A 16,554-nucleotide genomic window follows, 5' to 3' on the forward strand; every position below is an offset into this window, starting at 1 on the left:
GCAACATAAAGACTTTTGAATTTTCTACGCTTTACACTACTATTCCCCATGCTCAGTTGAAAGATCGACTTCACCATCTCATTAAACAGAGCTTTTTCTATAAAAATGGGAATCGTAGATACAAATTTCTTATTTTGGGTTACAATAATTCATATTTTGTGAAGAACCACACTGAATCTACCAGAAAATATACTGAAGATGATATTATCAAAATGTTGGACTTTTTGATCGACAATATATTTGTTGAGTTTGGAGGATTTATATTTCAACAGACAGTCGGTATTCCAATGGGTACTAATTGTGCACCCCTACTGGCCGATTTGTTTTTGTACTCGTATGAAGCAGAATTCATTCAGAACCTTCTAAAAGACAAAAAGAAAAAGCACGTTGCGAAATTCTTTAATTTTACTTTCCGATATATTGATGATGTCCTATCATTGAATAACCCATATTTCAGCCAATACTTACATCTCATATATCCCAGTGAACTTGAAATTAAGGATACTACTGATACTAGAAGGACTGCTTCATACCTTGATCTTTTCCTCAATATTGACACAGATGGACGACATCACACGAAAATCTATGATAAACGGGACGATTTCAACTTCCCAATTATCAATTTCCTATTTCTCAGCAGTAACATACCCTCTGCCCCTTCGTATGGTGTTTACATATCTCAGTTGATACGTTATGCTCGTCCATGTTCACACTATACGGACTTCATATACAGGAGTGTGCTCCTAACGCAGAAACTACTCCAAAAAAGTTATGAGGAGGACAGACTAAAAATGACACTCCGTAAATTTTACGGACACCATCACGAATTGGTCGATCCATACGATGTGTCTTTGTCCAAACTAACTAAGGACATTTTTACCACGTGTTAGATTGTGGTTTGACATTACGTCGTCTGATCTTTTAATTACCGAACGTGACTTATTCCCGATTGTGACTGTTTTGCCGAGTCGTCAGAGAGGGACATAAAATGCTTTCTTTTTAGTGAATTAAAGGCTTTCAAATTAAAGTATCATATAAACTGAAAACAATATCAATGACTAAAGTAACGTCTAGGTTAGATGAACGCTGAAAGACGAAATTGTACACCACATAAAGTTCACAGACTGCTTATAGTTTCCGAGAAACAGACCCACCCACAAAGAAAACTAAAAATAAATCATTGAAGCAAGAGAATGAGGCAAAGGTCAGATGAACCCTACCAGACAAACATGTACACCATGCAATCATTACATACACCAAATAGAATTAAACATCGACCAAAAACTCCTTAATAAACTATCAACTCAGAGATAGATCACGCCTGTCGGCATAAAATTCAGAAAAAGACAATCTGAAGGACAACAACATTTATAATTAATTCAAAGTCGCTGGACCATGAACTAGTGGGCAGGGCCTCGAAATGGTCAGCAAACTGAGATGTACATACAGTAATATAACTTTATAGAAAATATCGTGGTCTGTTGTAAGTATATCTTATCAAATCAACTTAAGCCGAAAACTTGACATTGAAAATTGGTAAATAATTGACTTACTGGACTACAACCTACGGGGGTTGTGCCTCGAAATAGTCGGCAAACTGATATGTACTGATAGAAATGAAACTAGAGAAATTTTCATTGATCTATTACAATTAGTTCCTATCAAACTAACTTAAGCGAAAACCTTAATTACAATCGTTGACGCCGACGTCGCCGGAAACGCAACATCTCTGTGTCGCATTCCGTCACACTGAGGCGAGACAAAAATATGTCGATGTCAAATGTTTGTCAGGCAGACACGAACTCGATCCTTCCAATACCCAATAATATTATAGACCGAACTATTAACACATTAACCCAGAAAATGAGGTCAGTCATTAAATTTCCAATTTTATTAATTGAGTTGCCAGGGGCGGATCCAGGATTTTGGAAAGGGGGGGCGTAGTATTTAAAGTTCGCCGAGCGGAGCGAGGCGAAAATTTTTTTAGACCTTTTTTGGGGCTGGCTAAAAAACATAAAATAAGTGTAAAATGCAAATTTTTTTAGACCTTTTTTAGGGCTAAAAAACATAAAATAAGTGTAAAATGCACATTTTTAACGGTTCCTGACGTGGGGCATGTATATTTTATAGTTAAAGAGTAAGCTAGGGTTGGACATTTTTGATGCCGCATTCTCCCCATTAATTGTCTATTATAAAATGACTGAATGGATCCAAAGCTATGTACAACTAATATATTTAATACGGGATTTGACAGTAAAAATGGACATGGAAAATTCTCGTTTGTTGTATGGTTAGTTAGCATAACCTCACAGATTTCTTTTTGTAAACATGTATGATGATATACGACTATTCAATGAAGTTTATAATACGACCGACACGAACAAAGACAAACAAGCATTTTTATCCAAATGTTTGGTTGAAATGTTTCACCCAACAAGGGAAGTGAGGGGTCCCAAATCAACCAAAGGCTACGAATGAGTCTGAAAATCAAATGACAACGAAGTTGTGAATGACGGTCGACAAATGGAGACATAAAGGCCACACCCAGCAGGCAGGTTGCAGTTGGGCCTTGAAAAAAGTATTCAGTATATCAGTTCGGCGAAACAGACATTTCGGTCAGATATGGGATTTACATGCAAACCCCCAAAAAAATTTACGCCCGTTTTTTTATTCACCATGTTCATTTAATGCTGAATAATTCTGTTGGATTTTTTTTTCTGAAATATCTCGGACTGCCCTATCAAATCAAATGGTTCGTACCTTAGACTTTAAATCTATCTAGAGCTTACTGACTGGGGATCACTATTCAGCAATGTTATTAATTGGCTGGGGCGTCTGGGGTTAAACATATTTTCGTAGGTAAATAATATTGCTGTGGAACTTTTTTTTTCATGAGAGTGTAATAGAGTATTATTTTCTGTTGAGTGGAATTGTGAAATAGAAGTCAATACGTGGTTCTTGTTCAATCCTTTGTCGCTTTGAAAGAGTCATGCTTGTCATTCTCCGCCGTAAGCAATGTGTTACTGTAATTTGAATTTCAAAATGACTGAGTGACGTTTTTTTCGACGTACTGATCAACTCCACCGTAGCGAATCACATGACTTTGACATAATCAATAATATATTACAGTAAATACGAGCGAAAAATATCTTTATAAGTAAAGAATTGTCGCATAAAAATTAAATACACGGCCGGGTAATGGCAAAGTTCACGAAGTCTAGTCTGATCAATCATTTTACAAAAAAAAAAAAAAAAAAAGTTCAAGCAAAGGGGGGGGCGTACGCCCTCTACGCCCCCCTCTGGATCCGCCACTGGTTGCAGACGAGTCTTATATAGCGTATACTATAACTAATTATGAGCCTTATATATTCAGGTTTTTGTCCCTATGCTAACCAACCCTGAAATTCAGTATGGGTTATGAATCAACGAAATTAGGCCAATGTCAGTTGAATCCTGTCTGACCGACATGTACCTATTAAAATTTATTCAGATTTAATGGCAATAAATCATATAACTAGTGTGACAATTTGGTTCTGTTTACTTACTTGTGGATCTTATTTTGTTGATCTTTTTCGCTTTTTACAGTTTCTCTTCAACTTCTACCTTTCAAAAGGAGCCGATTGACAATTTCGGTCATGATGCGCACTGCATGTGTAGATCTGAATTGTCCTGAACGTTTTGTTTTATAATAAATAAATAAATAAATAAGTTTTATTTAGAGTCGGCATAGTATATAAATAACCGACATACAAGACATAACAATACAATACATAATACACATGCAATAAGTTACATAACACAAAATGAAGCACTATAATCATGGTAGTAATAATTAAGTAGATTATAAGCATGATAAGCTAGGTATTAAAGCTAAAAGCATACTAGGTATTAAAGCTAAAAGCATATAAAATGTAAACTAAGCATGATCAAAAAGCTGGTAAAATGCATAGCATAAAATACTAAAAATATGATATTATCTAAATGGTAAAATTTTAACATAATATATAACTTAATAATCTGCACAAACTGTGCACTTTCAGTCATTTCCATTCAATGTCTTTAAAATATTTTTAAACGGACTGAAATACGCATTTTTTCTAAAATCATTAGGTAGATCATTCCATAAAACAGCAGCTATATATTTAAGAGTTCTTACCATAGGTTGATGTTCGAACCCTAGGTATATCTAAAATATTAGAATATCTAAAATTATATTTACAATCTTTCGATACAACTAAATCATGTAAACATGGTGGTGACAATTTATATAAAATTTTAAAACATTCAATAGCCATATTACGCATACGTCTAATTTTCAGTGATGGAACCTTTGCTCGTACAAGTAATTCATCATACGAACTAACATAGTCTTCATATATAAATCGTAAACCCTTTCCTTATTTTTTTTCTAATTTAAAGGTATTATTTTTGTTTGCCAAAGGACAGAAATTAATGTGGTGATTAAAATTAATTTGATAATCAATATCAATACCTTCAAGTTTTACTGTCTACTGTGCAAAAACTGCAAATACATGTATTGACAAAAATCCTCCAAAGATAACAACTTCTTTCAGGTGGTCAATTGATGATTTCAATGATGTGGACTTAATTATTTGTAAGCCTTATTTTGCTAAACACCCATCCTTGATTCAGAAAAAAAATGGGTAAAAATCGTCATCCATGGGCATCTCCTAAAAGGTGTTAGTTGACAATTTCGAACGATGATGTGGTGTGATTGCCAACGAGACAACTCTCCACAAGTGAACAAATGACATAGAAATTAACTTTATGTTATCGTTCGGCCTCATTTGTAGATCTTATTGGGTTTCAAATCTTTGCTATTTACAATTTCTCTCCATCTATAATGGTTTCTGCAGTACACACACACGCCTCGCCTGTATGTAATTTTGATAGTAAAATGCAAATGTTGAAAATTAAATAGCACAAATTTCACATGTAAACTATTCAGTCACTACACCACGACTTTAGATAAAGCCAAATAATTTCCGTGTTAACAAGATCTGCCAATGCGGATATACCTACAATGGACCATGACTTGGGAGGGATGTTGCTAAAAGGCGGATACGGAATACGGAACGGAAACGAAAAACGGAAACAGAAAGAAATTTACATCTTTTCTTTTTGGTTATTTATTTACATAGGCATTTTTTATATAGTATATTACAATGTTTTCAAGAAAGAAAAACAGAGGAATAAATTTAAGAAAAAAACATTTTAAAGCATAAAGTATTGCAATAATTTGGCAGGAGATGACGAGACTATGTTTTTAAAATATTTAATAATGGCTTGTATATTGTACGTTATTTAATTGCGTAAACCAATTGCAATTGTTCCATTGGTTCATTTATTTTATATTCTACTTGAGACCATGAACGTATGTACGGTTCTTGCGATTTACTATAGTCTGTTTGACTTTCTTATTTAAAAAAAAAATAAAGATATTAAAATAGATGTTGGATAAACGTCAATAAGACAGTAACCCAACAATACAAAAAACAGAAATACGGTCTAAAAAGATGGACATTCTCCTCGATTCTAGATAGGTTGTAGAGTAATGCATTTTGGGGGGATTTTCCTTCTATCTTTTCTTGTATAATGGAAAGTAAACGTAAGAGAATACCGGTAGGAAAATGAAGTATGGACAACAACCGATAAGGAAATACTCTTATTTATATTGGTAGATTTTAAAGATTTTAGTACTATGTCAAGATAGCTGAAAAATCCTTATTCTCTGTTCTATTTTATTTATTTTTATTCTATGCTACGCATCTGATCGTTTGGATGTTTCTACTGGCCAAACACCCGATTATCTAAGATATCATTAATATGTAGACTGAATAACACCTGACCCAGGACAGTGCCTTGGGGTACCCCAGAATCAACGCCTGATGGACCAGTTTGATTTTGTCCAATTTACCACGAATCTTTGCTTGCGGTATCATAGGAATGAGTCAATCCAACAGTGTTTTACCTGATATCCAGTAACTGTTTAATTTCGATTTAAGTAGTTTTTGTGGGGCTGTGTGTCGAAAGCTTTTTCAAAATATAATATTAATATGTCCTTTATCGGTGTTTTTTGGCCCAAACATTGATGACAGCACATAGTCGCAACTGCGATATTTACGAAAAGCATGTTTTTTTTCATTGATGATACTATAATGATCTAGATGAGGCAGAATGTTGAAACATACTATATGTTCGAGCATCTTGCAGAAAATGCACGTTAAAGATACTTAGCGGTATCGAATGGTCAGCCTTCTTGAAAAGCTGACAAATGTCTGCTGTTGTCCATTCATTAGGTATGGTATTGTTGGATTGTTGAAAAAGTTGACTAATGATTTGTGCTAAAAAAAAGTAAAATAAAAAAAATACCGAAATATTCATTTAATATTTTTTTACATATTCTAGGGCTTATTTCGTCTGCCCTCATGCTTTTGATGTATTGAGTCCATGTTCTAATTTTTTTTTCTCGCCCTTACTGAAGTTATTTCTATTTCAATTTTGGATATAATTTTGTTCATTTATTTTTTTTGCTCTGTCATGGTCGATTTCTGCTGGTAGACCTGCCTTAGTCTTTAGTGGTGGTACACTTTGAGACGTCTTTTTAGCTCACCTGGTCCACCGGGCCAAGTGAGCTTTTCTCATCACTTGGCGTCCGTCGTTCGTCTTCGTCGTTGTTAACTTTTACAAAAATCATCTACTCTGAAACTACTGGGCCAAGTTTTATCGAACACATGTCCTATAAGAAGTCGTCTGTTTTGGTTAAACTTGGCCTCAATTATCATTGGTGTATCTAGTTTAAAAAAAAGGTGTTAGATAGCCCCGCCTGCCAACCAAGATGGTCAACATGGCTAAAAATTGAACATAGGGAAGTGCTGTCTATTATTTTGAAAACCGCCATGAATAGAGAAAATCTGATGGGGAAGAAATGTTCAGAAGGTTGAGGTTGAAGGTTCTACCTAATGTCCATTCACGTCAAAACTGTCAGACGATTTCTTGTAGGAGTTATCATCCCCCTTAAATGACGAATTTTACCATTTTTTTCATGTTTGCCTATAACATTGAAATATATTATAGATAGATAGAAACTTTTAAGAGCAAAAATGACTAGCAAGACAAGATCTACAAAGAGGTCAAAATGGTCGGAATCGTTAGTCGATTCGTTATTTGAGTTTTTGCTTTTTAATGATTTTTACCAATTTTGGGTATTTTTGCCTATTATCCTGAAAACTATAAAAGATAGATAGAAACTTTAGATAACAAAAATTATCAACAAGACAAGATCTACTAACGAGTCAAATTTTGCCGTAATAGTAAGTAGACTATTTATAGAAGTGATTGCCCTGAAATGACGACTTTTTTTACCCTCTTTTGTGTTTTGGGTGAAAACTAATGAAGAGAAGAGAGAATCTGTAAAACAGAAAAATGGTCAGTAATTCAAGATAAATAAAAAAGAGATTTTTTTTAATCTATTCAAGTCTACAATGTTGGAGAGTTCCCATTGTTAAAGATGCACATAGAACTAGATGAGCGACACATGCTCGTTATGGCCTCTAGTTTTTTTTAGCTGTTATGTCTGTTATGTATTTGCAAAACTGTTTGCTATTTTCCATGATATCTCCTATCCTTTTTTCAACAGACTTGTGTGATTTCGTTATATTAGTCTTTAATTATTGATTTTCGTAATTCTCGCCATTTTTTTTCTCAAATTCCGTCCATATAAATATTTCTTTCCGTTTCCGCCGTTTAGCAGCACCCGTACAAGTCTTTTTTTGTAAATGTGATCTTCGGTTTTAAAATTTTTTCACATTTCAGTTTTAAATAAGGATGACACGTGTACACTGGATCTGTCTGGAAGCTTCACCTTATTTCAGGTCAGGTTATCAGTTAATCGAATATCACAACAAAATGTGCAGTCTATTTTGAATAATATCTTGCCTGTTTATTCTTCTGCTTGAAATTTCTCTCCTCACAGTTGGTCAGTCATCTTCATTCCCGCCATGCTTCCCACGTTGTTCACCGCATATTAAAACACAGAGTAGGTATCCTGTAGAAAAAATATATACGCCGGAATATAAAAATAGTCTTTTAAGCAAAATCTTTTTTTCCACAGAAAACGCCAATTTTTGAGAAAATATACAAATTCGGAGACCGTTATCGATCCGTGTCTTATACGCTTTCGCGCATGCTCAGTCGACGTATCAAAGAATTCAACATTATATATAAAAGAGGGACGAAAGATACAAGAGGGACAGTCAAACTCATAGATCGAAAACAAACTGACAACACCATGGCCAAAAATAAAAAGACAAACAGACAAATAATAGTACAGATGACACAACATAGAAAACTAAAGACTAAGCAACACGAACCCCACCAAAAACTGAGGGTGATCTCAGGTGCTCCGGAAGGGTAAGCAGATCCTGCTCCACATGTGGCACCCGTCGTGTTGCTTATGTTATTACAAATCCGGTTAATAGTCTAATTCGCTAAGTCACATTCGTGAAAAGGGAATGGTATTGTAGTTACGACATAAGGAACGTATCCGATATCATCTGTGAAACGGTTATTCCATAACGGTCAACCAACTCGTGATGGCGTCCGTAAAATTTACGAAGGGACTTCAACAATTGGAACTCTTGGTTTAATAGCTTCCTTGTGAGCAGCAATCCTCTATCAAGGAAGTCATGATAGGAAACACAAGCCCGGGAATATAGTATCAATTGGCAGATATATACTCCGTTTGCAGGCGCTGCTGGAATGTTGCTACATAGAAATGGAAAGTTCACAATTGGGAAGCTGAAATCATCTCTTTTGTCGTAAAGTTTTGTTTTCAACCGACCCTCATTGTCAATTTCTAGATGTAAGTCAAGATATGAGGCAGACTTAACTGTATCTGTAGTATCCTTTATCTCTAGTTCGATGGGATAGATTCGTTCAACATAGTAACCAAATTTTGTATTATTTAGTGAGAGAACATCATCTATATAGCGGAACGTAGAGTTAAAGGATATTGCTAACTTCTAATCTTTCTTCCTAAGAAGTTCCTGTATGAAGTCAGCCTCATAATAATAAAGAAACAAGTCGGCAAGAAAAGGGGCCCAATTGGTTCCCATTGGAATTCCGACAGTCTGTTGAAAAACACGTCCTCCAAACGTAACAAATATGTTGTCAATCAAGAAATCAAGCATCTTGATAATGTCAGTTTCGGAGAATTTTTTATTTGAATCAGAGTGATTCTCCTATAACTAATATAGGACAATGATGTTGATTAAAAATTACACCATTCCAGGCCCTTTTGTTTTCCACATAATTAATATTATCAATAATTAACAAGTTCCGGGTCGAATCCTATATCGATACCAATAGTATATGTCACCTGTTACCTATTACCTAATATGTACGTTCCGCATCCGTCAGGCGCACCACCATTTGCTATATACACGGGTCATAACAAACACACCTAAACTTCGTCATTATACAGGGTTGACACTACTCAATTCAATCATTGTCACATTGTTTCCATTTGTGGTTTTTTAATCAGTTTATTTTCCTATATTAGTTAAGATACTGAACAATACATTCAAATCATGACTAAAAATCCAGACTTGAAATAAAGGCGTAGGTACAGTTTCCAATTTGTTAGGCGGCATGACATAAAAACGGCGAATTAAAGAATTCAACTTTATGTATAACTAATATAGGACAATGATGTTGATTACAAATTACACCACTCCGGGCCCTTTTGTTTTTCAAATAATAAATACTACAAATAATTAATAAGTTCCTGGTCGACGGGTTCAAACAGAAAGATTTTGAAAGCAGAGTAAACCGTGCCTCTTATAACCGACATGACTTTATCATATGACAATACCAATACTAAAAATCCAGGCTAAAAATAAGACTTATACATGATTAGATAACTCAATTCAGTCACGGACCCGCGATGTCGCGGGTGTGGTCTAGTAGTCTATTAAGCATACGACATCCGAATTTTGATGTGTACAGCATCTGGTAATACATTATAAAAGATTTATAGAAATTACAGAAAAGAACATTGGACAGTACAACGGACAGTACAACAGACCATACTAACAACCAAACTCCGACTCCTCTTTATCAAAAACACTTCACAGATAAACAATATGATTGGATGAAAATCAACGGCAAAATGTTCAGTCATCGTTCAAATGATCAATAGGGTAACGATTTTGATCTTCCGACAACCCTGTGTAATTACTAGTTTTTCCCATTGTTTTAGTCGGTGTAAGATCATTTTGTGTCGGACGATTCGTGTACCATTTACATTGTCATCGACGTCGATATTTTGTCACAAATTCCTGACATATAATTAAAGGTTCACAGTATCTAGGGAATTAATTGTTCAAAGTTCAAGTTTCCTTAAACTTTTTATGAGATGTTTTTCGATGACATCGTTGTGAACGAAAGCCGAAAAGTTTTTTTTTGTGTGTGTCTTTTAATCTTTGTAACCATGCAGCAATTTTAATATCAAAGATTTATTTTTAAGTTAATTGTAGGTCCTGTTTTTGCTTTGCTCGACAGTAACATGATTTATTATTTTTTTTAAAGACGGTCAAATGGCTTGGTGTCGGGGGTTTGAGTGTAGGAGGTTGTGGTTTGGGTCAAACTCAACACTGTTTAGGCATGATTTTGATATCTCGAGCAAAGACAGGTCGGATAGAAGTCAGAAAACGTGTTCGGATAGGATGACATGTCTTCTTGCGGACTTCTACCTTGTCAATTGGAAGATGAAACATGCGACTTACCGTTAGTGAAGGGAACGGTATATGCATATCAAATTAAAAGGTCACATGTTATTGTCCAAAATATGTAAGCTATACTTATATTAAGATGATATTGTCTACCACCAATCATTTTATATCCAAAACTAATGGTTGTCTATGTAAAAATTTGAAGGTAGTTTTTGTTTTTTGGTCCAGATGCATGCGTGATTGTTTAATCACAAGTATTTCCAAGTATTTAAATTATATAAGTTGGCAGAATACAAAACTTTAATTATACATAAACACATGGTTTTGAAGAAGTGACAGTCTAGATAGCAATCTTAATGCAACAAAAGAGTCCATCTATCCATCTTAATATTGCTCTCAGGTGTATTACATTTATTGCTGAAGGCCATACAGAAACTGTAATGACCAAAAGCAGCAATCAAGTCGTAGTTGTTCATGGCATTATGTTCTTTTTATCTCAAGTGCAATATCCCCATTGGAATCAAGAAAGAAAAAAACCCGTCTAATTTTATTGAAGCTATACACAATTCCATATTTTATATAAAGGTCATTGGTTTTTCACAGGAAGTTGCAAATCACTTATCAAATAGATATAAGAAGATGTGGTATGAGTGCAAATGAGACAACTCTCCATCCAAGTATTTTATAGGATTAACACCATGTGCAACAGGATCTATTAACCCTTCATGTGCACCTGAGATTATCAACGGTTTTTGGCGAGATTCGTGTTACTCAGTGTAAAGTTGTCTATGCAGTGTTTTGTTCACTTTTTTGTCTTTTCGTCGTTTTTATTTTTTTTCCATGTCTATGTGGATTCAATAAATAAGTTACAGGAGAGAACGACTGTTTCCTCCAAAAAAAAAAAATCCCACAATGTTATTTTTTTATATAGTCAATTGGTATGGAGAAAGCGATCAATGATTGTGCAATCGACTCTGAATAACACTGTGATGCCTAGTATCAATTCAGTAACTCATTATCTATGTAGTCCGTACAAGAGCATGTCAAGAATTTGTTGATTTCGGTCCCATACGATTTTCGATTGTAAAAGATGGTCATCTGGACTTCTCCCATTCGGAAATAAAACCCATACCAATGAGAAGCGTCCATTTTTTAGATGAAGAAATATGCAGCCTCGTATATTCGGGAATGAAAAGTCAAATTTGAGGTTTCGAGTATGACATGCTTTCGAAACAATAAAGAACCCTCGTGACAACGATTTGAGGGATCCGAACATGACTTGTTGCAAAGAAACGTTTCTTCTTTTATCCGACGCCCTCCTTTTCCGATTAGGACCACTTCCTTGTACAGCCAGGACGATCCGCTTTACAGGGCCTTCGTAGTGAGTATAATGTTTAATTATTCTCGTTAAGATTCCAGAATATTCATGAGATATAAGTATATCTACTGGACGTTAAGTAAACAACAACAATCAGGTATCGATAATATGTAAAAGGAATAATAATGATAACTAGATGCGCATCGAAAAAAAAATATTGATTTACGTAATATGAAATAAACGCTTGGAAAAGATAAAAAATCAACATTTCATTTCACACATTGTAGTAAAGGCTTAACACAGAGGGTGATTAAATTCAATTGATACTATTCTTGCATTTTTGAAACAATATTCCAATGAAAAACTATAAACTAAAGAACTTCTTACAGTATATTTTATTGACGACATGACTAGTTAGATATATAGAACACACTTGTTTTTACGACGTTTTATATTTACAATGCATCATTTTATAACATAATTCTAGGTAGACGTTCTGTTGATAATTTCCTATAATGCTATTTTTTTTACCAATATCTTAAAATGGGACTGCACCAATAAAATGTAAAAACTTTACACAAATTCGATTTTTACATTTTGCTTTATCTTATCATGAGGCGTATTTGGAAGTTCTGATTTAAGAATAAGATTCCAGTTTTGTTCTTGTATAATTTGAATAAGAAACATTACATTTATCCAGATCTAATGAAATAATAACATTAACAGTACCAAATTCTTGCACCAGAAGCGAGTTTCAACAATAAATGTCTCTTCAGTGATGCCTTAGTCCAAACTATTTGAAAATCCAAAACTTGTTAAAAAATGCAGAGTTAATCAACCTAAAGGGACAAACTGTATAGTTAAAGCCGGGCATTGAATCAGTGCTTTGCTTGAGGGAAATATATTCCTTAATTAAGATGATCACAGTAAAGAGATCCTGACAGCCTTATTTCCACTTCCATTGAAAACTGAATAAAAGAGAGGCGAAAGATACTAAAGGGACAGTCAAACTCAGTCAAAGTCGAAAATAAACTGACAACGCCATGGCTAAAAAAGAAAAAGACCAACAGACAAACAATAATACACAAAACACAACATAGAAAACTAAAGACTGAGCAACACGAACCCCATTAAAAACTGGGGGTGATCTCAGGTGCTCCGGAAGGGTAAGCAGATCCTGCTCCACTTGTGGCACCTGTCGTGTTGTTCATGTTAGTACAAACCCGGTAATAAGTCTAATTATGTAGGTCATATTCGGAGAAACGGGGACGGGATTGTAGTAACGGCATTAGAAACATATCCGCTATCATCTGTGAAACATCCATAACAGTCAACCAACTCGTGATGGCGTCCGTAAAATTCACTAAGGGATGATTATTAGAATTGTTCCTTTTGTTTTGTGTTTTTTAGCGTTTTGTTTTGTTAGCTTAATACTTATCTGACGAGTCCAGCCTTAATCAACTGATGTTTTTCTTTTTTTTCTTTTGTGGTGCTGGTATAACTCTGTTCCATGTTAGGGCAGGGTTGAGCTCTCACATAATTTTTAACCCCGCCATATTATACATGTGTCTGTCCAAAACAGGAGCCTGTAATTCAGTGATTGTCGTTGGTTCCTGTCTGTCATATCTGTTCTTCGTTTGTTGGTTTTGGCATTAATCATGACTTTTTTCTTTTGCATTGTTTCCCATTTTGTCATGCCTTTTTTAGCTTACGGTTTGGGTTTGCTCATTGATGACTGTATAGTCCGTCGTAGTTACATCAATGTCCTTTCTAAACAGTAGCATAACACATGTTCTTGTCAAGTTAACAAACTGAATGAACGCTTTAGCTAGACGATTTACGTTGAAGATTTGAAATGAACATACAATAATTAGATTTGCCTTTAGACCAGTTTGTACGTTTTTTATCCATTTTACATGTTTGTCGTCAAAATTCTTTCATCCTTGTTTGATTGACCTAAATCAACTTCTTTATCGTTTTGGTATTTTGTAGCAGATACTGTTGACAGGAACGGCATGTTCGATTTGAAAATGCGCTGATCGGTTTTACAATTATCAATCTGCTTTTGTTCAGTTAAACTCTTGTACAAGTTAAAAACACGGTGGTTACAAATGTATGCAAAAAATATGTAAATACCTTGAAATGAATTCAGAGAGGAAACTAAAATTGAGAAAACTGAGAACGGAAAAATAGAATCTAAAATCTGCAAAATCCACGAACCTCCAGTTAGGATAAAAAGTTTGACATAAACAGAAAATTGAATTTTGTTTTGAGAAAAGGAGTCCGTCGCACAAGCTTTTGGTGTAGAGGCTATACTTATCGCTGTAAAAATAAACAAAACAAGATTTACCAAACAGATAAGTGCCACAGGAGCAATGAATGTACAAAGAACTGTCAACTGATGCGAGATAAAACAAGCCTTTCCACCGTAACCGTAGGACTGATTGTCAATTACACGATTCGAAATTATCACATTCAAGCCAACAAAAAGCAATGGAACACCATAGGAGTAAAGGTTGTAAAGGGCAAACCGCTTTCTGTCTCTTTCTTGATCATAACTCTGGAATATAAAGTTTTGTCGAAAAGTACGAAACATATGAAAAGAACAAACATTCACACAACCGAAGGTGGACAGCCAGAAAAAATGAATACAAATTCCTAGCATCATGCAACCTATTTGGTTTTCAGTTCTCTCAATACCGAATTCAAGAAAGGTATAGGCACAAAATAGTGCAAAAATAAGACTCATATTATTTTTCCCAGGCAGCGTTCTTAACGATGGAAACATACAATAAGTAACAAATGTAAACAAAAGGGCACCAAGAGATAACGTAGTGCAAATAAGTATTACCGTTTGGATAACAGGAGTTTTCTCTTGTTTGGTAGCTTTAACAATGTCGTAAAATTTACTCAGACATATTCTTATTGCATTTTCTTTTATAAAAAAGAATTCATAGTAATTGAGTTCAGCACCAGAACGAAGGATACGGACTTTAGTTTTATCATATGTAACCTGAATTTCGTCAGCTTCCAGCTGAATTTGAGGACACTCCAATAGACTACTAATTCGTCGGAAGACATACATATTCGTGTTTTGAATTTTAAGTTCTTCCTTCAGGCTACATTCGTTATTTTCAGAAGCAAAATAGAATCGTGAAGGAAGATGAAAAGCATTTTCATCGAAACCCAAAATGCATTTTGATGAACAAAATACTTCAGGAGTACTTTTTGAACAGGGAAAATAAAAAGTAAAATTAGTTTGCATGAACTTAAAAAGATTTTGCTCTACTTTGCTTCTGTCAACAACACCAACACTAAACATTTTCATAAAGACAGATATATGAATATGTCCTACAGTCCATGAAAAGTCATCATTGCATGGTATGTTTACTGAAATGATAGACATTTGTTTAAAGGGATATTGAAAACCGCCAACCAGCTTAATTTGATTCCAAATTTCGTTTCGCAACTTCCCTAAAAAAGAGACAGGTGTTTCAATTGCAAAAGTTAAGAAAATATCCACGCCAAAAGCAATAATGTAACCTATGTTTGAGGTAAAAGGTAGCACTGGTAGACATCGGTCATTAATCAAAACTCGTCCTGGAAAACATCCGATATCTCGACACTGTTCCTGAAAAAGAGTAGTCAGTATATGTGAATCTGAAAAACAAATAGAAATCTTTCAAAATAGCATAAATAAAACTGTGGGCATTATAACCTTTATTTCTACACAAAGAGAGAGAAAAGGTGAGCTGATGGTTACTGACTAATATTGATAAAATAAAAAATCGGGGTAATATTGCCGCAATGAGAAGATGCTTACCCACCAGAAGCACCTGAGATAACCCCCAGTTTTTGGTGGGGTTCATGTTGCTCAGTCTTTAGTTTTCTCTGTTGTGTTTTGTGTACTGTTGTTTGTGTTTGTGTTTGTGTTTGTGTTTTGGTCTTTTTCTTTTTTAGAAACGCGCGTCTGGCGTATTAAGTTATAAGCCTGGTACCTTTTGATAGCTATTATTTGTGTGTGTCTCTGTCCTGTATGTTCTCCCATTTATTTGTATTGTAGTCCTGTCATGTAATCTTGTCATTTTAATGTTACATTTAACATTGTCATAAAAGCGGGAGGTTTAGCTAGCCACGAAACCAGTTTCAACCCACCATTTTTTCTTAAAATGTCTTATACCAAGTCAGGAAAATGGCCATTGTTATATTATAGTTCGTTTCTGTGTGTGTTGCCTTTTAGTGTTGTGTTTCTGTTGTGTCGTTGTTCTCCTCTTATATTTGATGTGTTTCCCTCAGTTTTAGTTTGTAACCCGGATTTGTTTTTTTCTCAATCGATTTATGAATTTCGAATAGCGGTATACTACTGTTGCCTTTATTTAGACATGGCGCTGTCAGTTTTTTTGAAACATTGTTGAAACAATGAACTTGAAAAGCAATGTTTTGTTTATTATTTCTCTCCAACTGTATATACATTCTTCACCT

General features: G+C 34.6%; 2 protein-coding genes across 2 annotated transcripts in view; one reads left to right on the forward strand and one right to left on the reverse strand.

Annotated features, from left to right (window-relative positions):
• LOC127702715 (DNA-directed RNA polymerase II subunit RPB1-like) overlaps positions 1–16,554 on the forward strand; it is a 519,640-nt gene that overhangs the window by 154,583 nt on the left and 348,503 nt on the right. The window lies entirely within an intron of this gene.
• On the reverse strand, positions 9,882–15,157 carry LOC127701928 (putative adhesion G protein-coupled receptor E4P). The gene is made up of 2 exons (XM_052205897.1): positions 14,389–15,157; positions 9,882–9,913 (listed from the first exon to the last, which is right to left on the reverse strand). The coding sequence occupies exons 1-2, from the start codon at positions 15,155–15,157 to the stop codon at positions 9,882–9,884; spliced, it is 801 nt and encodes a 266-aa protein (XP_052061857.1).

Source organism: Mytilus californianus, unplaced genomic scaffold (genome assembly GCF_021869535.1).
Source record: "Mytilus californianus isolate M0D057914Y unplaced genomic scaffold, xbMytCali1.0.p SCAF_5, whole genome shotgun sequence".
NCBI lineage: Eukaryota > Metazoa > Mollusca > Bivalvia > Mytilida > Mytilidae > Mytilus > Mytilus californianus.

Excerpts from the sequence above, each read along its gene's own strand:
- LOC127701928 (XM_052205897.1), bottom strand. The coding sequence starts at position 15,157 with ATGTATGTCTTCCGACGAATTAGTAGTCTATTGGAGTGTCCTCAAATT. Across the intron at positions 9,914-14,388 it reads GTTTATTTTTACAGCGATAA|CCTGGATTTTTAGTATTGGT; the intron begins GTATAGCCTCTA and ends TCTTATTTTTAG.